General features: G+C 35.2%; 1 protein-coding gene across 7 annotated transcripts in view; it reads right to left on the bottom strand.

Annotated features, from left to right (window-relative positions):
* Positions 1-23083, bottom strand: part of USP34 (ubiquitin specific peptidase 34) — a 312662-nt gene that overhangs the window by 158088 nt on the left and 131491 nt on the right. For all 7 annotated transcript variants that reach the window (XM_072635468.1, XM_072635471.1, XM_072635470.1 and 4 more), the window contains 3 exons: positions 5890-6005; positions 5374-5501; positions 2162-2251 (listed from right to left, as the gene is read on the bottom strand). In XM_072635468.1, coding sequence (XP_072491569.1) covers positions 2162-2251; positions 5374-5501; positions 5890-6005 — 334 coding nt within the window. The remainder of the gene's footprint in view (positions 1-2161; positions 2252-5373; positions 5502-5889; positions 6006-23083) is intronic.

Here is a 23083-nt window from a genome sequence, read left to right as displayed (position 1 = left end):
TTATGTGTTAGTCAAATGTTTTAAGAATTTGACATTCTTTGTTTCTACTCCTTCATGTAATTCATTCCTAGGCCAGAATCGTAATTTTCCCCTCAAATCTTACCACTCCATGAAGCCTTTCATGAAGAACCTAGTTGTTACTACTTCCTCTGTTCCTTTCCTTCCATACCTCCCCCCGCCCCGATCCCTATTTTTCTTATGTACATATCTTATCTCTGTTTAGAAGACTGTAAGCTCCTAGTGTGTAGAGACGTTTTGTTTTTGTCTTTGTAATCTCTAATACATCTCAAGTTAGACTGCCTTGAATATAGTCTATATTTAATAAAATTTTGTTCAATTTAATTAAGATTTATTTTTCGTGGAGAAATATTTTATTTTCCATTGACATAAATCCCCCAAACTCAAAATAGTATTCTTAGTTTTCAATATCTTAATACTCATATAATAGATAAATTAACAAGCTATTATTGTGTGCCAGTCATTATTATTGAGCACTGTTAATTCTAGCACGGAGATAATAAAAAAACTGATTAATTGTGATTTGCTGGAGCTACTGAAAATGATCATTATAATGTTAAGGTAATGGTGCATGCCAATTAAGCATTGAGTACCAGATTATTTAATAATAAACTGATGAAATCTAGCTAAGACTACCAATTTAAATACTTTCTAGACTCACACGGGTTGTGTGTAGTTGTATCACAATTATTCAACAAATTTTTGTTACCAATTAGGCATATGTATAGATTTAGACATTAAAATCCTAATCCAATCAGTCATTCTACTGTTTTCAAGATTAAAAAATAGAGAAACTACATTGAGTCATGGAATATAACAGAAGTCCTTGTATTTAAAGAGTACTGCTTTATGAGCTTTCAGGTGTGCTAAAACAGCCAAGTGTTTTAAAAAATATCTCTCCAATACACCCTGTTATCTCTTCCAACATTACCAACACTCCAGTGCAGACTCTCATCACCTCCTTTTATGGACTACTGCAGTAGCCTGCTGAATGGTCTGCCTGGCACAAATTTTTCCCTACTTTACTGTATCCTCTACTGAAAAAGGAAACAGAGAATGTGATGAAGGATTTTTTCAATGCCAAACAGAATTTGATATTTATCCTAGAGATGATAAAGAGCTACTGGTGTTTAATAAGTAGGAGATTCATGGTCAGATCTGTGATTTCAGCAGATCACTTTTGACAGCTGAATGGAGGAGAGCCAGGTCTGCACCAAGGGGTGGCGATGTCAGAAAAGAGGATACAAGCAAAGTTAGAATGACTTTCAGACTAGCAAAAACCCTTTAAATGATAGGGAATAGAAATTCTTCCCTAATGGTAATCAAAACCTGATGGATTCACAACTATTTTATTCTAACAAGTATAGAAATGAGAAATAGACAAGCGTGATAAACTCTGACTCAGAAAGACCTGGATTCAAATACCATTTCTAACACTAAGAGTTACTGAGTCACTTAAACTCCATGAACTTCAATTCCTAAAATGATGTTAATAATAACTGTTACAACCATTTTAATGGAAATGTATGTAAAGTGCTTTTTAAACTTTACATTATATAAAAGTAACATAAATCAATCAAAAAGCATGTATTAAGGCCTTACTATATGTCACCCACTATACTAAGCACTGATGATTAAGAGGAAAACATAAACAAAATACTCCCCACAAGAAGCTTAAAATCTAATGGAGGAAAAAGAATATATACAAATAAGTACATATACCACAGAGTGGATGGAAGTTACCCTTAGTGGAAAACAGGAGAAACCAAGAAAGGAGATGGTTGAGACTTGAAGGAAGTCAGAGATTCTAAGAAATGCAACTGAGGTGGGAGAGCAATCCAGGTAAGGGAGGTAGCCAGTACAAAATTACAGAAATAGGAGCTAGAGTAACCGGTGAGAAGAATGGTAAGAAAGTCACTAAGGCAGACCTGAAAAGCATTCATTTCAGCAATTAGATTTGAAGAACTGGACTTGAGGGTCAGGAGATCTCAGCTCTAATCCTGGTTCTACCACTAAAAGAAAATGAAGTTGGGAAAACAAGTTTTCAGGACCTCAATTTCTTCTTCTGTGCACTGTCTGGATCTCAAAAGTCCACTCTAGTACTAAAATTTTATTAATACATAAATATGCTGTATTTACTTACATTGTAATCCAATGTGTATCATAACTGCTCCCAAATTGCTGAAAAGTACCAAACAATTTTGGAAGAAGACGAAGTGAGACTACTACAGATCTGAAAAAGATAAAGAAACAACTTTAATTAATCTTCCTAACCATAATTATTTTTCAGAGCCCAAATGATGATATACATAGTACATTAGCCCAAGATTTATATTTCATGAAATTTTAGTCTAGTATCTTTAAGTTAAAAGGATATAACTGCATCTTGAGAAATACTAATAACATGGGAACAAAATTAGGTGAAGAACAATACTGTCAACTTGCGTATTCATTTTACAAAATTAAATATGCTGTACTATGTCTCAAATACTCTTGATTAGTAACATAATATACTATTAACACCTCAAATTTTAATTTCAATATAATGGTCTTGGGTCTTATGAAGAAGAGGAGTTGAACTGATTTAAGCAGACAAATAATTAAGATAATTATGTTACATGAAGCATCTCTTATGGCTTTTGATACCTTTTTATCACAGAAAAAATCATATTGAAAATTTATTAGAATCTAGAATAACATGTTTCTTAAACACTGTTTCCAATGTGTTTTGTTTATAAACAATCCTCAGTAGATTTTTGGATCATGTAAGGTGAATTTTAGCGTATATAAGGTGGATTTCAGTGTAAGGTGGACTTTAGTGTGCATAAAGTGAATTTTTGTTATTATTTCTTAAGAGTTCAGTTTCCCAAGATCCACAGCCATAACAATCTCTTGTTCCCAGGTACCAGATACAGGTTTCCAGTTACGGTTCAAAACATCTCTACTACACTTGTACAGCATTATATAATGATAAATAACATAAGCATCCACTGAGGCTATGCAGTGAGATACAGGGATGAGATGATGTAAACTTGTGAGGCTATTGCTGGCAATATGCCTTCTTTGTCTGTTGGCTTATAAAGCAGGTGGTCAGTGATCAGTGAATGGGGAACCCTTAAGGTTGAATGCACAAATGCTGTGTGTGCCTCAACTGGCCCCCATTGAGGCTTGGGGGGAACCTTAGGATTGAGTGCATAAGACAGAATGGTGTGCATGCCTCAACTGGCCCCCATCAAGGTTTGAAAGGAATCTGTGTTTGATGCAACTGACCCCACTGAGGCTTGAGGTGATTTAGAGGAAGTAAGAGTTGTGCCATCGAGACACAGGAGTAGCTGCCCCTCATTTCTTGCTGATCCTGTAATAAGGGTGATTAGGAAATGCTATGGAGCTGGTTCTTCTAGCAACCATCTGAGAAAACTAGATTAGAATAAAGTAAGATTATTAATCCCTTCTTAGTGTCCTTCCTGTCTGACCAAATCAAGAGTGAACTTGTGCTGGCAGCCCTCCTGTGTGCTGTGTTCATCTGTTTTACAGATTACAGCCTGGCAGTGGATTACAAAACTCTGCATATGGAAAAAAATTACAGACTTTTTTGCTTAATTGCATCTTTCAAAAGGACTTATAAATGCTAAAAAATTAACAGCAGGAAAGATACTACTGGGATGTTCAAGTATACAGACAATATCAATGTCATCTAATGTATCACAGAGACCTTTGAAAACTGAAAATATGAACAATTTGTACAACGAAAGAGTAATAAAGGCAGTTTTTAGGTTTTTAAAAAGTGAGGAAATAGTAAGTGGAAAATAATTTGCTCACCACAAAATGATAGCTTAAAAAAATTAGATAAATGTCGAAAATCCTCAGACAAAGTTGAACTGAAAATCTTGGGTTGAGGACTTTTCACTGCACATACAAGTTTTCAATAGTAATGACAAGTTTTACAGCTTTATAAAAGTTCTTGAATGGCAAAGACAAAAGTAAGATTTCATAAAAGCTCTAAAATTGAGTGAGTTAGGTACGAATAAAAAGAAACTTGCAGGAGTTACCTTTTAAACTAACTAGCACCTGGAAGGGCAAGACGTAGACTATTTAACATAAATACACCAGAGTTTTTACAGTAGCATTAAAAAAAATATCAAAGTAGCCAAATAAACTGCTTAATTAGAAATATCTGCCAGCTTTTGCCAGATGTCAATTAAATTTCCCCAATTTATGACTATAGTTAACTGAACTATCAACATTTAGTCAACTGTCATAATTTTACTATGACTACAGAAAAAAATCTTCAAAACAGAATATTTCAAAGGAAACCAGAAAGTGAAAAATCATTGCAAGTGAACTGAAAAAGCAATAATCTTGTGGTTGGTTATCTAAATACAAGTGAACACTAGGGCAAGTTACTGCTTCAAGAACCACAGGAGATTATTTGAATGTCTTTTATACTATTAGTCTGGACAAAAAAAAAAACCCTATACATGTGATAGAATGCAGGGTTTATCAAATATTTAAGACATATTCCAACCCAATTTTTATTTCTGATTTAGCCTGCCTTACATTTGATAAGTTCAAATGATGTTTTTAAAAACAAAAGTAAAAACAAAAGCACCACAATTCTGTGTTCCCATAAATATGTTAGAATCAAAAAGAATACAGTAACACTTTTTCCTGCTTTACTGACAGAAAACTAAGAAGGGAGTCTGAAAAAGAAAAGAATAATGGAATTAAATTTGGGTTGTTGACAGTTGAATGATTACAACAAAAATGAAAATGATAATAAGGCCTCAAGGCATGGTGACCTTGAAGTGACAAAGACCTAAGTTAAAGTCCTTCCTCTGACAAATACTAGCTATCTGCTCATAAACAAGCCACTTAAATTCTCAGTTCTGTAGGTATTGAAGATGATTAATTCCCAATGAATTACTGATCTTCATTAGTGAAAGGCATTTCCACAATGAGAGTTCCTTACATGGGAGGAAGGAAATCACAGATCTAGACCGTCCTCATTTCTGAAAGAAAAAAACTCAATTTCTACATAATATTGTATTATGGGATATATTCTAATATTCTAATGGTAATGCTGGCCTAAGGATAGGAACTACATCTGTGATTATAATGATACAGGAAAAACTTTGGGTGAGGAATGTGCTCTACCAATGAATATCACTGCCTTCTCTGAAACTTAGGGGATTTAGGGGAAGCACAAGTTGTGCCTGAGACAGAACACTGAGAAATTAAGTATCACACAGCCAGGATATGTCAGAGGCAGCACTTCTCACACCAGTTTTCTAATGGCTATAACACATTATATTCTATACATATTTTCTAGCCAAAATATTTTAAATTCCTGTTTACCTGTTGTTTGCTAAATTTTCTAGACAGCCTTCAATGAATCTCATTCGGATCTGTCGATCTGTAAACCAGCAAACTAAGGAGCAAAGAAGTTTCTCTGCCTCATTTATTAACCCTTCTGAGAGATGAATCTATAATAACATAAAACAAATTATTATCAATCTTCACATTAATCCTTTATTCACTCTGGTAGAATCAAAAAAGAAAAAAAGAAAAAGATCGTTGCCATAGTGCTTTCCATGCTCTAGTATCATGTTGGCAATTTAGGATTTTTATTGCAGTAAAGGCCAGTCTTGTCCAACCTAAGTTTCCCTTCATTCCCCCTCTCAAGTCCAGACTCTGGGGTACAATATGATTTTTATGTGCAAAGATATTTGCTAAAAATCAAAGAACTGATGTGGCAGAATGGATCCAATCTTCTTCACTTTTGAAATTCTCAAAATGAGAATTTCACTCCACTTTCTATAGTGAGTGGCCCAATTTATTTATACTGTTATTTAGTTCCATAAATTAACTTACTGCATCTTCATCTTGGACTAAATCCCACAACAAAGTGTTTCCTTTCTTGCAAACATTATCCAAATTAATGTCTGTAACAGCGTTGCTACTGTACTGATGTTTGTGAACTGCTGGGCCTGTGAGGACAAATAAAAAATGGAATTGCTGAATACAAGCTGACTAAACTGAGCTGTTATTTCCATTTAATTTATTAAGTTAATGAATCTGAAGAAACCAAATTTTAAGAATAAAAATTCCTCAAGAGCCAGTTTTTAAAAAATGAAAATTTTCTATATTATAAAGAATATCATTTTCATCTCTTAAGTTTTATTCTCACAAATACATTGAAGTTTTTCTATAGGAGAGGGTCACCTAATAAATTAAAAATAAGAAGAGGGCAAAGAAATGTAAAAGGCTTTAATCTAAACTGATTTTATGTCTTTTTCCATTTTTTGGACTGAACCTGTATAGGGAAACTACAGAGAAAAAGTTTCTTTCTGGAAAAAACTTTCCAGAGAAAAAATGCTTCACTAATGCAGACCAGCAACTGCTCTGCAACAGAGAGTCTAACAGCCCTGCAAGAAGCACTGAAAGCTTCAGTGACTTTCCTAGACAAAGATAGAATCCAGGTAACCTTCCTAGACTCCAAGGTCACCTCTCTATTCGGTGTGCCATTATGACTCTCTATATCTACACTCCACCTTGGACATCTTACCGTTCTTCAGCCAGGAGCATGTCTAAAAATAGGATGCAACACTGCTACCTAATTCAAAATTATAGAACCATTCTGGTCATTTTCAAGTCCATATAACTTAAGACTTCTATCATTAACACAGAATTCTATTTATAAATCATTCAGAATTTCATTAATAATACTAAAGAAACAAAACTTTAACAAATCAAGCACACTACACACTGATATACATTGATACCTCTTTTCAAATATACCAATTTTATGAAATACTAGATACCATGTAAGTAACACCAAAAAATCATTTTAAAAACACTTTGTAAAAGTGTTAGCACGTATATAACCTGTAACAAACTGTTTGCCTTCTCAATGAGAGAGAAGGGAACAGGTAAAGGGAAAGAGAGAGAATTTGGAACTCAAAATTTTAGAAAGGAAAGTTAAAAACATTTTTTTACATGTAACTGGGAAAATACAAATTTGAAAAAAAAAGAAAAGAAAAAAGTGTTAGAAAAAATCCAACAAAAAACTTTATTTTTTTTTTTACTTTTACAAAGCAATATTACTTTTGTTCAATCTCCCCCACCATGGGAAGCAGAAAATTATAATCATGAGAAAGGGAAGTGGAGAGATAAGAATACTACCTTGCTGTTAACATCAACATGTATCAAGAGATTCGTTAACAGTGCCATATCAGCTTGCTTAATTCTTCAAAATCTAATATGACACTGTTAAGGAATCTCTTCAAACCCATCATGACAATTAAGTACAAGAGCCATCCTGGATCAACTTTACTAAAAGACTCTCTAATTTATCCTAGACCTTCCTTCACAATTTCTCCCCTAAATTAGCAATTACGGAATAAGAGGGATGATAATAATAATAGAAGACACTTTGATATGTGGCACTGAAAAAAATAACAATTTTATAACCCTTTGTCTTCTCTTGATATTTTCCTTATTCCCATGTTTTATCTTCTTCAACTCTTCAACCACGTTATACCTTTCCATTTACTTCTAATCTAACTTCTAACCCTTTAACTTATATTTTGTTTCCTTGACCAAAGTTGCTTTTATTACTGGATAGCTATGGTCTCACTCAGATTTCTTATGGTATCCGAAATAATGTAATTATCTAATATATCAACTATTTAATTAAGCAGGCCAGATACTGAGCTAGCCCAAATTTCTATGAGCTTAAAAGAAAACCAGAAGAGATAACATATAAAAACAAAGGTATAAGTATATGTGTGTGAATACACACACACACACACACACACAATAACATGGAAATTTCAAACAAAGTAATTTTGGCCAGGGAGAGAGAGGAGAAGAAGCAATAACTGCTGAGGAGAGGTTTGTCAGTAAAGGTTTTTATGTAGAATAAATTGCTTGAGCTGAATCTTACAGGAAAATGGGAATTCTAAGAGATGGAGGAAAAGCTACTGCAAAGGCATGGAGACTGAGATGAAGTGGTATGTGAGAGGAACAGCAAAAAAGGCCCACAGACAATGGCTAGAATTGTTGTGAGATTAAATGAGGTAATATATGTACAGCACTTTGCAGACGTTAAAGAGCTCTATACACATGGGTTATACTGTACCACCATTGCAGAATAAAGAAAATTACTTGTTTTGGACATGCTACATTTCAGAAGCCTCCTGGACAACTCATTATAAATGTGCAATAGGCATCTTGTGATACCAGAAGGGATCAAAGAAAAGAAATGGGAGGAGGACATATGGTCCTAAGAACCATCTGTATAGTGATGGTAACTAAACTCATGAGAGCGGATGTTGTTAAGAAAGGAACGTTTAAAAAGTATACAGAGAGAAAAGGACTCCAAACAGAGGGATTGAATATGGAAAATGATCCAGAGTACTCATAAAAGGAGAGTTCATTGTCACAACAAATAACAAAGACTGGGCTATTCAAGAGGACAGAGTGTTCAACACTGCTGACTACTGCAGGGAAGTCACACAGGATAACAACAGGGAAGAAGTCAGCAGGTATAGCAATTGTACGCTCACTGAAATTTCTGGGCAGTTTCACTTGAGAGGTAAGGTGAAAGCCAGAATATAGTGTCTACAAGAGAATGAAAAGAATGGAAATGAAGGTAAAAGGCATAGACAGTTTTTTTAAAGAGCTTGGCTAAGGAAACCAAATGATAAAGTAAAGAGATTAGGCAAACAGGAAGCCCTGAGTTCCAATCCTGCCTCCTAGGCTTCCTAGCTCCATGATCCTACGTACAACACTTCAGTTCTCTCTGTCCAGATCCTCATCTTTAAAGGGGGTGTGAAAATTGCATCTTCCCCATAGGTTTCCTGTAAGGATCAAAAGAGATAACCTCTGCAGAATGCACTGCAAACCGTAAAAAGGCTTATGTTAGGTATAATTATTATGAGGTTAACATGGAGCAATGGAGAAAGCTCTGGTTTGGAAGGAAAAGATCACCTACAATCCCACTTCAGACACATGGTGACAGTGATGTGGAACAAATAACTTCACCTGTCTTCATATCAGTTCTTTTAGGTTGTTTCTACCTTTAAATCTATGATCCTATAAAAGCCAAAATCATTTCGCAATGACTCTTCAAAAGAATTAATGCTTGTCAGTGAGCAATTTCACTCATTGTTGGGGTCAAATTCTACCAAGAAGCATCAAATGCCAAGCCCAAATGTACAAACCAAATATACAGACCATTGGGTTTTGCAAGGGTGGGAAACCTGGCCACATGTGGCCCTCTAGATCCTGAAGTTTGGCCCTTTGACTGAATCCAAATTTCACAGAACAAAAGCCCTTAGTAAAAGAATTTGTTCTGTACAATTTGGACTCAGTCAAAAGGTCACACCCAAGAACCTATGAAGGTCACATGTGGCCTGGAGGCCAAAGGATCCCCAATCCCTGGGTTATAGTACCTATGCAAAATAACTTATTTCAATCTCCCTTCTTCATCCATTACCAATATGCCACAGATGCCAGCAATTCCTTAGTTCCATGGGAGGCTACAACTAAAAACAACTAGAATTTATATGGTGCTTTAAGGTTAAAATATCATTTTTATCTTCTGCAATTCTCCTTTCTATGCCTTACTTGGCCATGAATCCCTCCTTACTCTATTGCTGTGAAAATATTTCCTTACATGCTCTTTCAATTTATAAGGTGACTTTTCATTTCAAAGTCATATACTGATTTCTGTCAAATGGTGAGTCCCTACAGCAGCAGCTGGGATCTCTAAGCTTAATGAATATATTCACTTACTTCTATACAGCGTTTATCTAATCTGTTCCACTAATTAATCTTTCTAATTTTTAACCAATATCAAAACATTTTGATGATTACCACTTTATACTTGAGTTTGAGAAATGGTAGTGTTAGAGCCCCTACTTTCCACTCTTTTTTTCTCATTACTTTCCTTGAGATTCTTGAACTTTTATTCCTCAAGATTGGTATTATCATTTTTCCTTAGCTCTATAACGTAATCTTTCAATAAAGATCGGAAGAACACTAAATAAGTAAATAAACTTAGGAAGAATTATCATTTTTATTCTCTAAAGAATGCCTAATCAAGAGCTATTAATTAATAATTCTGCCAATATTTAGGACTTTATCTGTTGTAAAGCAGGAGGTCAAAAACTGAATCCCAGGGTCAACCATGGGGATAAGAATGATTTTCACATTTTTAAATAAAGTCGTGTTGTGTTTTATTAGCTCATTAAAACTTTATATAAACAAAGAAATAAGAGCTTAAAAATAAAACTCTGTAAAAATCATTCTTAGCTCATGGATCTAACAAAAGCAAGCATCTAAATTTTGCCTAAGGGACACTTATAATTTGCCAACCCCTGGTGCAAAAGAAATTTTTGTAGTTATATTCACATAATTCCAAAGAGTGTCAAATATTTTATACCTTCTGTAAATATAATGAATTTCTTTTATCACTTCCTGCTGGATTTTGATAATATGCTAATAATTTATATAGGTTTATTTTACATATTACTATAGTGCTGAAGTTACTATTTTAATTTTTACTTGATTCTTTAGGGTTCTCTACCTTTGCAATCATATGAAAGTGATATTTTTGTTTCCTACTTTTCTATGGTTATTTCCTCCCTTTTCTTGTTTTGGTGCGATAGTTAATACTTTGTAGTAATCTATTAAATTGTAGTGGTGATAATGTATTTCTTCTACCCATGTTCTCATTAGAAAGGTTTTTAGAATTCTTCCATTACATATAATGCTGGTCCTCGGTTTTGGATAGATACTATTTACTATTTATTCTTTTACCTTGTTTTCAAGAAAAAATAGCGTGACACTTTGTCAAAAGTTTTTTCAACCTCTAATGATAGTATCATGAAATTTCTACTGTTTTGTTAGTAAGGTAGTTAATTCTTTTAATATATTTCTAATATTAAAATAACCTCTAATTCCTGATAAATATCCAATCTCGATGTCCCATATGATCTTCTTAATATTTTGTTGTAGCCTCTGTGCTGAATTTTTTTATCAATATTAATTATGGTTAATGGTCTACAGCTTTTTCCTCTCTTCTCCACCCTGAATCTCCACACTCCCCAAGTTAGCTATTAAGGTAAAATCTCCTTTCTTTGAAAAAAATTTAAGTAACAGTAGATTCTCTAAATGTATGGTAGAATTCAATAAAAATCCATCTGGGGCTTTTGCTTGACAAGTAGATAACATTAAGTTGTTAAGATAACCATTTTTCAAATAGAGAAATGCCAACAAGTGAGGAATAGAGATGGAAGAATAACAGCAAGGGAAATTTTGTTTCTGTCACAATTCTATTAGTAATTGTTCAATTTAGTGGTGCTCTCTAGGAATTAACTTACTGCCTAATCTATTTCCTCCCTCTTAATATAGACTCATGACCTGCTTCAAATAACGAAGAATAAGGTTCAGATCACTGGAAAAAAAGAGAAAGGAAATAAATAAGATACTAAAATAGATTTTACAAAACCATTTTTCAAAATTGTAAGCCATATCTAGTATTCTAAAGCCAATTTATCCTTTTTATATGCTCATATTCATGACAGTACATTTAAGTTACAGGCTTCTGGAGTACAAATACTTTTTCTTTCAATATATGTGTCTTTTACAGCTACTAATAGACATCTAACAGGTATTTAACATTTTAATACATAAATTAAGTTAGAAGAGTGATAAGAAAAGTGTCTTTCAATGAAAAATTAAATGTCCTTCATAAAGGTCTGATATCAAAGCTATATAGATATGAATATATTTCCCAAATGACAAGTTGTAAAAAATTTTAAAAAAAACAACTAAAACTCTCAATAACTTTTGAAAAAATTATTCCAAATTATTAAGAAATGAAAGCTGAAATAACTGAAGGTTTACATCCCACCAAGGAAACTGCTTGAAATGATAAAGGATAGCAACAATGAATATTGGCAGGGCTGATGGATTAATTCATATTGAATGCATTCATAATGAATATTAATTCATATTCATATTAAGGAAAGTTCATATTAATAAAAATATAGGACTAGAGTAGAGTAGAAATATTACTAATATTGGGAATATATTTGATATGTACCAAATAACACTTTCTGTGGTAGCCAAAAAAAAAAATCCCCACTGATTGGAAAATGGCTGAACAAATTGTGAGTTATGGATATGAACCATTTAGAGATCTTTGCCAAGATCTGAATTAACTATTCATAATGAATAACAATCAAGAAAACAACAGTCACCATGACCACAAATTGAGAAAGAAAAAGACATAAGAACTAAGATCAATTCAGGGACCCTTCTTGACTCTTAAAAGAATGATGACACATGACATTCCATTCTATCTATAGATGTGCTACAGGACAGTTCTCAGATATGGTCAGAGGTGGGAAATGAGGAGGTAGAGTTTCAAGAGATAACAAGTGGGAAATGTCAGCAATAATCAAAGAAAAGTAATCAATAAAACTTAAAAAAAGAAAAAAATAGCTTTAGTTTTAAATGCCAAGGTAAAGATTTTGTGGTACTAGCAAAAGGGAGTCTCTTGAGAAAAATATTTGAGCAAGTAAATGTCATGGTAAAATCTATGACTTGGGAAGCGAATTTTGGCAGTTGTGTAGAATACAATTTAGAGAAGGAAGAGACTGGAAGGATGGAGCCAGTATTGGAGAATACTCCAACAGTCTATGTGTGAGAGGTGATGACAACCTAAAACAGGAAGGAAGTTACTCAAGTGAGTACAAATAAAGGAATAAATACAAGAGATGTAGCAGAGGCAAAACCAATAAGATATGGCAACTGACTGAAAACAAAAACTGAGGGAGAGGTAAAGACAAGAATAATATTGAATATGGAAGTGAAAGGATAACAGAAAGAAGGAAATTAACTTTAGTGGGAAAGGCAAAGAATTCATTTTACATACAGTACTTTGGGATCTTAAGATCAAAGAATTAATAAGTATTAAGCGTTTTCTGGATGCTATGCGTTGGGCACATAAATTAAAAAGGGAGATAAAGCCATGTCTTCAAAGACCTTATATTCTACTGAAGTACTGTAACATGTTCAAGGACAACTACAAATAGGATATTTATTTAAAAAAAAAAATTAAGAAAGTAACACCACAGACTTTCTAGAGCACTCCCACCAAGCCCAGCCAAATACCTGTAAAAAATGGCACTAAACATTCTGGAACTGCAGAACCCACAGAATGACAGAGTGAAGCAAATATCCAGCAAAAGACAGCCTAGAAGGTCGCATAGAAGCGTCTATCATGCCATGCTGAGGGCAGGGTGCAGTCCAGTGTGGGCCACGTGTGCATAGAGGGGACCTGAGCAGGCCTTGGGGGAGACTGAATCTCTCACACCTGTGGTGGTTTCCAGACTTCATGACCCCAAAAAGCTGAGGATAAATTGGAAGGTCAGTGGGAAAAGACTGTGGGACCAGTGCAGGAAGTGGAGTGGTCTGGCCCTAGTCTCAGGGCTGCTGAGGGGCAAAGGGGAGAAGGAATCCTCGGCAGTCACAGAAGCAGCAGGGGCAGCTGCAGCTGTTGTTTCTGGAGCTCTAGGCCCACAGATTGTGGGGGGACTGAGCGGCTGACAATACATCCCCCCATTCCTACTGGAAGCAGAGAACTACCTTGACAAAGAGCTCAAAAGTCAAGTAAATGGCTGGGGAAATGAGCAAAAACCAGAAAAACAATCAGATTACAGAATCTTATTTTGGTGACAAGAAAGATCAAAGCATGCAAACAAAAGAAAACAAAGTCAAAGCTCCTCCATCCAAAGCCTCCAAGAAAAATATGAACTGATCTCAGGCCATGGAAGAGCTCAAAAAGGATTCTGAAAATCAAGTAAGAGAAGTAGAGCAAAAATTGAGAAGGGAAATGAGAGTGATGCAAGAAAATCATGAAAAGCAAGTCAACAGATTGCTAAAGGAGACCCAAAAAAATGCTAAAGAAAATAATACTTTAAAAAACAGACTAACCCAAATGGCAAAAGAGATCCAAAAAGCCAATGAGGAGAAATGTCCTAGAAAGCAGAATTGGCCAGATGGAAAAGGAGATCCAAAAGCTCAGTGAAGAAAATAATTCCTTAAAGATTAGAATAGAGCAGATGGAAGCTAATGACTTTATGAAAAATCAAGAAATTATAAAACAAAACCAAAGGAATGAAAAAATACCAGACAATATGAAATATCTCACTAGAAAAACAACTGACCTGGAAAATAGATCCAGGAGAGACAATTTAAAAATTATGAGACTACCTGAAAGCCACGATCAAAAAGAAGAGCCTAGACATCATCTTTCATGAAATTATCAAGGAAAACTGACCTGATATTCTAGAACCAGAGGATAAAATAAATATTCAAAGAATCCACCAATCACCTCCTGAAAGAGATCCTAAAAGGAAAACTCCTAGGAATATTGTAGCCAAATTCCAGAGTTCCCAGGTCAAGGAGAAAATACTGCAAGCAGCCTGAAAGAAACAATTTCAGTATTGTGGAGACACAATCAGGATAACATAAGATCTAGTAGGTTCTACATAAAGGGATCAGAGGGCTTGGACTATGATATTCCAGATGTCAAAGAAGCTAGGATTAAAACCGAGAATCACCTACCCAGCAAAACTAAGTACAATACTTCAGGGGAAAAAATGGTCATTCAACGAAATAGAGAACTTTCAAGCATTCTTGATGAAAAGACCAGAGTAAACACTTATGGGGAGGGACAAAGTCAAAAGAGAAAATAAAATAAATGGGGGGCAGGATAGGATGGAGCAAAATATAGTTAGTCTTTCACAACATGACTATTATGGAAGTCTTTTTGCATGACTACACATGTATGGCCTATACTGAATTGCTTGCCTTCTCAGTGGGGATACGAGGGAGGAAGAGAGAGAAGTTGGAACTCAAAGTTTTAAAAACGAATGTTGAGAATTGTTTTTTACATGCAACCGGAAAACAAGTAATATAGGTAATGGGGTACAGAAATCTATCCTGCCCTACAAGAAAAGAGAGAAGATGGGGATACGGGAAGGAAGAGTTGTAATAGAAGGGAGGGCAGATTGGGGTAAGGGGTAATCAGAATGAGTGGTGTCTTGGGGTAGGGGGAGGGGAGATATAGGGAGAAAATCTGGAAGTCAAAATCTTGTGGAAATGAATGTTGAAAACTAAAAATAAATAAATAAATAAATAAATAAAGATTAAAAGGGGTAGGACTAAAAGCTGAGAGAGTCATAAGCAGCTTCTTCCTTCAGGATATGGCATATAAACTAAGTACTGTGGGTAGATAATGACTCAAAGAAATGAAGATGGGTATTCTAAACAAAAGAATCAGTTTATGAAAAGAGGTGGTGGAATATCCTAGATAGGGTATAACAATTAGACCAATTCAGCCAGGGCATTAGCTTCTAAATTAGTTTGAAACTGCCTTAAGCTTTTCCCCTCAACAATCAATCTTCTACACAGCTGTCTAAGTGACATTTCTAAAGTATATGTAACCATGTCACTTGCCAACTCCAAACTTAGGACCTAGTATAAAATATAAACAATCTATTTGTCTTTTCAAGACTTTCACAACACAGTCTATAATCAGCCAAACTTTTCTTTGTGGTATTCCTCATACCTGACCCTTAATTTCCAGTCTCTATAGGAAATCACCCTGGCTGAAGTGAACTTAACTTTCCTCCTCTGTCTCACGGAGGATTACTTCAAGATTCGGCTCAAAGAACACTTACTTAAGGAAGCATTTACTGATCCACCCCGCAACTAGTACCTTCCCTCCCAAAATTGTGCTGTATTTATTTTATAGATATTCAACATATTTATTACTTATTTATGCACTGTACTCTCTGTCGGGAATATAAGCTTCTGAAGAAGGGTATTCATTTCTTTTTTTCTATCTGCTAGTACCCAATACAGTGTTCAGTAAGTTCTTCATATTTGTGAATTAAATCAGCCTGGAAAGAAAGATAGGCTTGAGCCAGATTGGGAGGGGCATTAAATGTCAAACAAATATCAAGAGTCTATCTTTTAACCTAAAAGCAATGGAATACTCCTGAAATTTCTTTAGCAGAGGAATGGTATGATCAAACTTGTGCCTTTGGAGCATCGATTTGGTAGCTGTGTGGAACACAGTATGACTGCATGTAGGAAACAAATTAGAAGAATATTTTAATAGTCCAGGCAAGATGTGATGAGGTAAATGGAGAAAGGGATAAACGTTCACAATGCAGAATCAACAAAAATTAATAATTTATTAAAGATATATAGGGATTGAGGAAAATTTAACAGGCAGTTGGTGATAAATGTGGACAGTAGGACCAGCTACTCAAAAGACCTATAATTAGCTTAAGATCTCTTTGGATTATTATTCTGCTGTCCAATATAGGATTATTACCTGTCATTTTTAAGTCGTTGGGAACAATGCCATTTATCATTTTGTGAGTAATTAAAATGGGGGAATGCTACAATTGAAAGTAAATCATTTTTATATCAACTATTGTACCTCTTACTCTTAAAGACATGATTCAGAATTTTAAGGCAGAAGGTAATCAGTATGACTTCTCCTTGGTGACAAAACAGAAGAATGAAGCTGCTATCCTGGGCTTTTGATGCCTGGAATTAGAGGGCTCCTTCGCCATATGCCATTCCTGGCCACCATTATGAATGATGTTCCCATCTCCCACTCCAATCCATTGAAGGAGCTTCATGGGGAAATAAAAAATGCAGAAACGGCAACTGCTCAAGGCCTCCTTCACCACACAACCTTCCTGGTCATCATTACCATTGACCATCGTGGCCCAGCTTCATCTTGGAGACATCACTACTGGAAAAACTTGTAATACATGATTGTAATTAGTAACCTTGGGACCATTTTAGACTATAAACATGAAACTTTCCTAAGATTTTAATTAGTAAATTACTACTTCTTTTTGCCGAATCACAACAATCAAGGGTCAGAGCCTGTTTGCAAAAACATTGAAAAACCTTTCCCTTGCTACTTCTCACCATCAACACCATCCCTATCCAACTTATATCTACTTTTTTTCTATTCTCTGAAACTCCTGTTCCACCACCAATGAATTAGTGTTCCAAAGCTAGCACATCTTCTCCAACATTTATCATTTTCCTGTTCTGTCATTTTAGCCAATCTGTTTTTTATGATGTGGTACCTCAGAAGTTGTTTTGATTTGCATCTGTGTAATCAATAGTGACACAGAGCATTTTTTCACATGACTATAGATAGCTTTAATTTCTTTCTCTGAAAACTGTCTGTTCATATCCTTTGACCATTTATCAATTGGGGAATGACTTGTATTCTTGTAAACATGACTCAGTTCTTGATATATTTTAGAAATGAGGCTTTTATTACAGATTTGTAAAAATTGTAGTTGCAAAAATTCTTTCCCAGTTTTCTACTTCCCTCCTAATCTTAGTTGCATTAGGTTTGCTTGTGCAAAACCTTTTCAATTTAATGTAATCAAAATTATCCACTCCATGTTTTATAATGTTCTCTATCTCTTATTTGGTCATAAATTCCTCCATTCTCCACAAATCTGACAGATAAACTATTCCGTGCTCCCCTAATTTCTTTGTAATATCAGCTTTTATACCTAGATCGTGTACTCATTTGAACTTTATTCCGGTATACAGCGTCAGGCATTGGTCTATGCCCCGCTTCTGCCACACAATTGTCCCGTTTTTTCCCATTCCAGAAGCTGGGGTCCCTGGGTTTAGCAAACAGTAGACTGCTGCAGTCATTGACTACTGTGTCATGTGTACCCAACCTATCCCACTCATCTATCCCTGTATTTCTTAGTCAGTACTAAGTGGTTTTGATGATTGCTGTTTCATAATACAATTTGAGATCTAGTCTGGCTAGGACACGTTCCCTAGCATTTCATTTCATTAATTCCCTAGATATTCTAGACCTTTTGCTCTTCCAGATGAATTATGATATTATTTTTTCTAGATCTATAAAATAGTTTTTTTGTAGTTTGACTGGCATAGCACTGAATAAGTAAATTAATTTAGTTAGAATTATCATTTTTTATTATATTATCTCAGCCTACCCAAGAGCAACTGACATTTTTCTAATTATTTAGATCTGACTTTATTTGTGTAAAAAGTGTTTTGTAATTGTGTTCATATAGTCCCTGAGTTTGTTTTGGCAGGTAGACTCTCAAATATTACAGTGTCTACAGTAACTTTAAATGGGATTTCTCTATCTCTTTTCTATTTTTTCAATCTCTTATTGGGCTTTGTTAGTAATATATAGAAATGCAGATGATTTCTGTGGGTTTATTTTTATCCTGCTACTTTGCCAAGGTTGTTTATTATTTCAAGTAGTTTTTTATTTGATTCTCTAGGATTCTTTAAGTATATCATCATATTGTCTGCAAAGAGAGATTAACTTAATTTCTTCTTTGCCTATTCTAAATCCTTTCATTCTTTTTCTTCTCTTATTGCTGAATCTAACATTTCTACTACCATATTGAATAACAATGGTGATAATGGACATTCTTGTTTTCACTCCCAATCTTACTGGAAATTCATCTAGCTTATCCCATTTGGAACTAGGGCTATAAAAATATGTATACCCTTTGACCCAGCAATACCATGTCTAGGGTGGTATGCTAAAGAGATCATAAAAATGAGAAAAGGACCCACATGTACAAAAATATTTATAGCAGCTCTTTTGGTATTGGCCAAGAATTGAAAATTAAGGGGATGTCCATCAATTGGGGCATGGCTGAACAAGTTGTTGTATGTGAATGAAATGGAATACTATTGTGCTATAAGAAATGACGAACTGGTGGACTTCAGAAAATCCTGGATAGACTTATATGAACTGATGCTGACTGAAGTAAGCAGAACTAGGAAAACTTTATACGCTGTAACAGTCACATTGTGCAAGGACTGGTTTTGATAGAGTTAGTCTTCCACAGCAAGGCAAGGATCCAAAACATTTCCAAAGGACTCATGATGCAAAATTCTATCCACATCCAGAGAAAGATCTATGGTGTCAGAAAGCAGAATGAAGCAGACTATTTTCTCTTTTGTTATGTTTGGTTTCTTTTAGTTTTATTCACGCTTCCTCCCATTCACTTTATTTCTTCTATGCAACATGACTACTGTGAAAAATGTGTTTAATAAGAATGCATATGTATTAGTCAAACCACATTGCATGCTATTTTGGAGAGGGAGGGGGAGAAAATTTAAAATTTAGGAAGTGATTGCTGAAAATTGAAAACAAATATATAAATAAATTTAAGGAGAAAAAAAGTTCTTCACTATATAGCTTTTCTTCAGATACCATGTACACCTTGAGCACTAACTGAAAACTAGCTTTGCTGACCATTCTTCTGATGACTCCAAAGGAATGGGTTAGAATGAGAAATTGGTACATTCCTCATTCTCTATTGTCAAGAAATGACAGCACCATTACTCAATAATCTCTCCAACAGGTATATGCCTATTCTGGTCTCATTTTACTTCTTTTATAATAATGACTTCATAGTTAAGGAGGTCAAAGCACTGTCTTCCAGTCTTAATTTCTAGGCTCCTCACATCTTTCAGCCATTCACACCTTGCCAATCCTTATCCCTAAATAATATCCACTCTTATTTTAAAGATATTCTTACCATTCTTCCAAAGTAGCTGATTATCACTAGAGAAAACCATGGAAGCAGGGCACACTGGATCCACTACATATTTATGTTATCTAACTTCAAATTAGTTAATACTGCTATACAACAGTCTTTTTATACATTGTCCAATTGTCTGCATAACAGAATTCATGCCCTGATTGTCAAATTCCTAGCAACAGCTAACAATTCTACATCTCATGTCCTCAGGGCACATCCCATTGCCCTATTTACTGACTTTCTCCTAATTTCCTAAAAACATGTTTCCATTTCCAATATATAAAAAGCTTTTATTTGATCCTGAGGTACACTCAAGATCTGTCATTTTGCTATACTTAATAGTATACATTTTCTTTCTTCAAGTCCTCATCACCTACTCAGTCAACACAATATTTTAACATTCATCCAATTACTTAAGTCTTCTCTCAAAAGTTGCAAAAGTTCTAAATGCTAAATAGATACTCTTCTCTGTGTATTTATCCTTTATGATCTTTCAATACTACTCATTAAAATCTATCTTACATACTTTCTCTACCTAGACAGATATCACATTTCTTTTCCTGGTTTTCTTCCAGGCTTTTCAAAAACTGCTCTATCCTGATTCTCCTCCCACCTGTTGAACTTAACTGCACTCTCTTTTGCTGATTTTATATCCATGTCATAGTCACTAAATATGGGTATCCCACGAGGCCTTGTTCTGGGTTTCCATCTCTTTTCATTCTATTCTTATCAACTAGTCATCTCATCACCTCCCATGGGCTCAACAGGTCTATCTATCTATCTATCTATCTATCTCTAGCTGCTCTGCTCAGCTACAATACTACATTACCAATTGTCTCTTGGACATCTCAAATTCTATCCTTCACAGCCATCTCAAACTCAACATATCCAAAAATCCAACTTTCCTTCAAATCTTTTCACCAAAACCCTCCCCTCTTTCTACCTTCATTTTTATTGTTAAGTACACCATCATCCTCCCAGTTACCTAAGCCTGCAATATTGGTATCAACCTCAATTCCTCACCCAATATATCTATTCTGTTGCTAAATTTTCTCTTTTCTACATTTATATTTCTTGCATATGTACCACGCTGACACCACCCTAGTTCAGGTCTTTACAATCTCTCACTTGGGAATACTGCAATAGGCTTCTAATTGCCTCCCCTGTCTCAAATCTATCCCTATCCCAATCTATCCTTCACTCAGTTAGATGACTTTTCCCAAAACACTGGTCTGACGTCACTTCTTCGTATTAAGTTACAGTGGAACTCCCTCTATGGATCAAATATAAAGTTCCCCATTTGTCAGTGAAAACTTCATGACGAGGTCAATTCCTCCCTTTCTATTTCTAGCCTTTTTCTACCTTACTTCTAGCACTTCATGCAGTCTATAATCCAGCTATACTGGCTTAATTACAGCTTCTCAAACATATTACTACAATTTCCATCTCCATGCCTTTCAATGGCTATTTCCCACACCTGGAATGCTCTCTCTCCTTATCTTTACCTCCTGGCTTCTTTGCCTTCTTTCAAGTCTCAGCTCAAATCCCACCTTCTACAAAGGCCTTTACCAGTACCCCTAGCAGCTAATGGTTTTCCCTCTCAGATAACTTTCACCTACTCCTCTATATAATTTGTATTTGCCTCATTTTATATTTATATGTTATCTTCCCCAAAAGAAAGAATGTTCCTTGATGGCAGGATAACCCTAACATAGTGCTGTCATGTTGATCCTCTTTGAGGAAGGAAGGACAACCACCAACCAACCATCTCCAGTGTATAGTACAATGCCTGGAACATAATTATTTGATAAGTGCTTGCTGATTAACATATCTGATCATCCCATCTAAGTCCCCTTGACTAGTTTATCAATCATCTCTTGCTCCCTCATTTTGGTTACTGATCAAAGTTCTAATTTGAGACCTCTTTTCTTTTTCTTCTACACTCTATCCTTTGGTGATTTCAGTGACTTAAGCATAAAACATTACAATTATCCTTGACTCTTCAATTCCCCTATCCAGTCAAATAACAAACCTATTGATTCTATCTCCAGAACATCACCTGCGACCATCCACTTCTCTCTATCCATCTTTACCATTTCTCTAATTCATGCTTCATCACCACTCATCTGGACTGTTATAACAGCTTGGCCTGGCCACAACACTCACATTCTGAAAAATCTTTGATGACTTCTTACTGCCTCTACCAGAAGGCAGAAATTCCTTAGCTAGCCATTCAAGAGATAGTATGCCATACTGAGAAGAGTACAGGACTAAATACTACCATAAAATATATTACCATATTCATGTATCAGCTCAGAAATCTACTAGTTTTGTAATCCTGAGTAAATTATTTCGTGTCACTTTGCCTTAGCTTTATCATGTATAAAATGGGGAGAAAAGGCAATGTCATATTCTGGATGGGAAGCTGGCTTTGGACTCAAGACAACCTGATTTTAAGTCCTACCAATGACATGCTAGGCAAGTCAGTGACCCAGGCAGTCGCTTAGTGTTTCTCTAAGACTATCAATCTACCACCCCTGCCACCTTCTCACCCTCAAATATCCCTTCACCAGACCAATCCCTTTCTTCTACCAGACAGTTCATTCCAGGGTCTAGATTTCAGAGAGGAACACAGGTTCACCAACTTTCATTCCCTTCCTGATTCTGTTCCTGAAGTTGTTTTATTTTCTACCAAAGACTCTAACATGCCGACCTTCTCCAGCTGCCACTCTTCCTTTTCAGTTTGCTTTTGTGGGTAGCCTTACCTACTACATAATTTTATGTCACTCAATATATTCAGCCTGCCCAAACCATGATTAACATTCTATCAAATAAAAATCTACCAAGAAACTAGGAACTACTTGGGCATCTTGCTATTTTTGCTGCTGCGTTAAATAGTGCCCGATATTCTCCTATTACCCTCAACCCACAAATTTCTACTTTTTGCTTAAGAAACAGGAATCAAATCAATTTAATTATAATTATTATTACTGGAAAGGTCAGAGTAATCAATTGTCCCATAAGCCACAGTAACTATTACTCCGAAGACCAAAACTTCCTCTCTGGATGCTACTCTCTTATAAGTCTTATCTCCCTCTTTTATTACACTACTTCTGTTTGTTACTCTGTCCAGAACATTGTAGGCACTTAATAACTATTTTTTCTTTCATTCACTCAGCACTTGCCAGTCTTCAGTAGTAAAGGGAGGTTCCTCAGGAGAAGTTCCCTTTAATGGATGAAATCACAGATCCAGACTGATAAAACATGTGTGTGAAGAAGGGGATGGGGGATTTGAGAACAATAAGAAGAATAAAAGTCAGAGCACCTACACCTCACAGGATTAGTGTAAGAATCAAATTATATGGTACAAAGAAAGCATACTGCAAACATTGGAG

Source organism: Notamacropus eugenii, chromosome 1 (assembly GCF_028372415.1).
Source record: "Notamacropus eugenii isolate mMacEug1 chromosome 1, mMacEug1.pri_v2, whole genome shotgun sequence".
NCBI lineage: Eukaryota > Metazoa > Chordata > Mammalia > Diprotodontia > Macropodidae > Notamacropus > Notamacropus eugenii.
The sequence above is the reverse complement of the archived record's forward strand: the minus strand, read 5'-3'. Positions and strand labels throughout refer to the sequence as shown.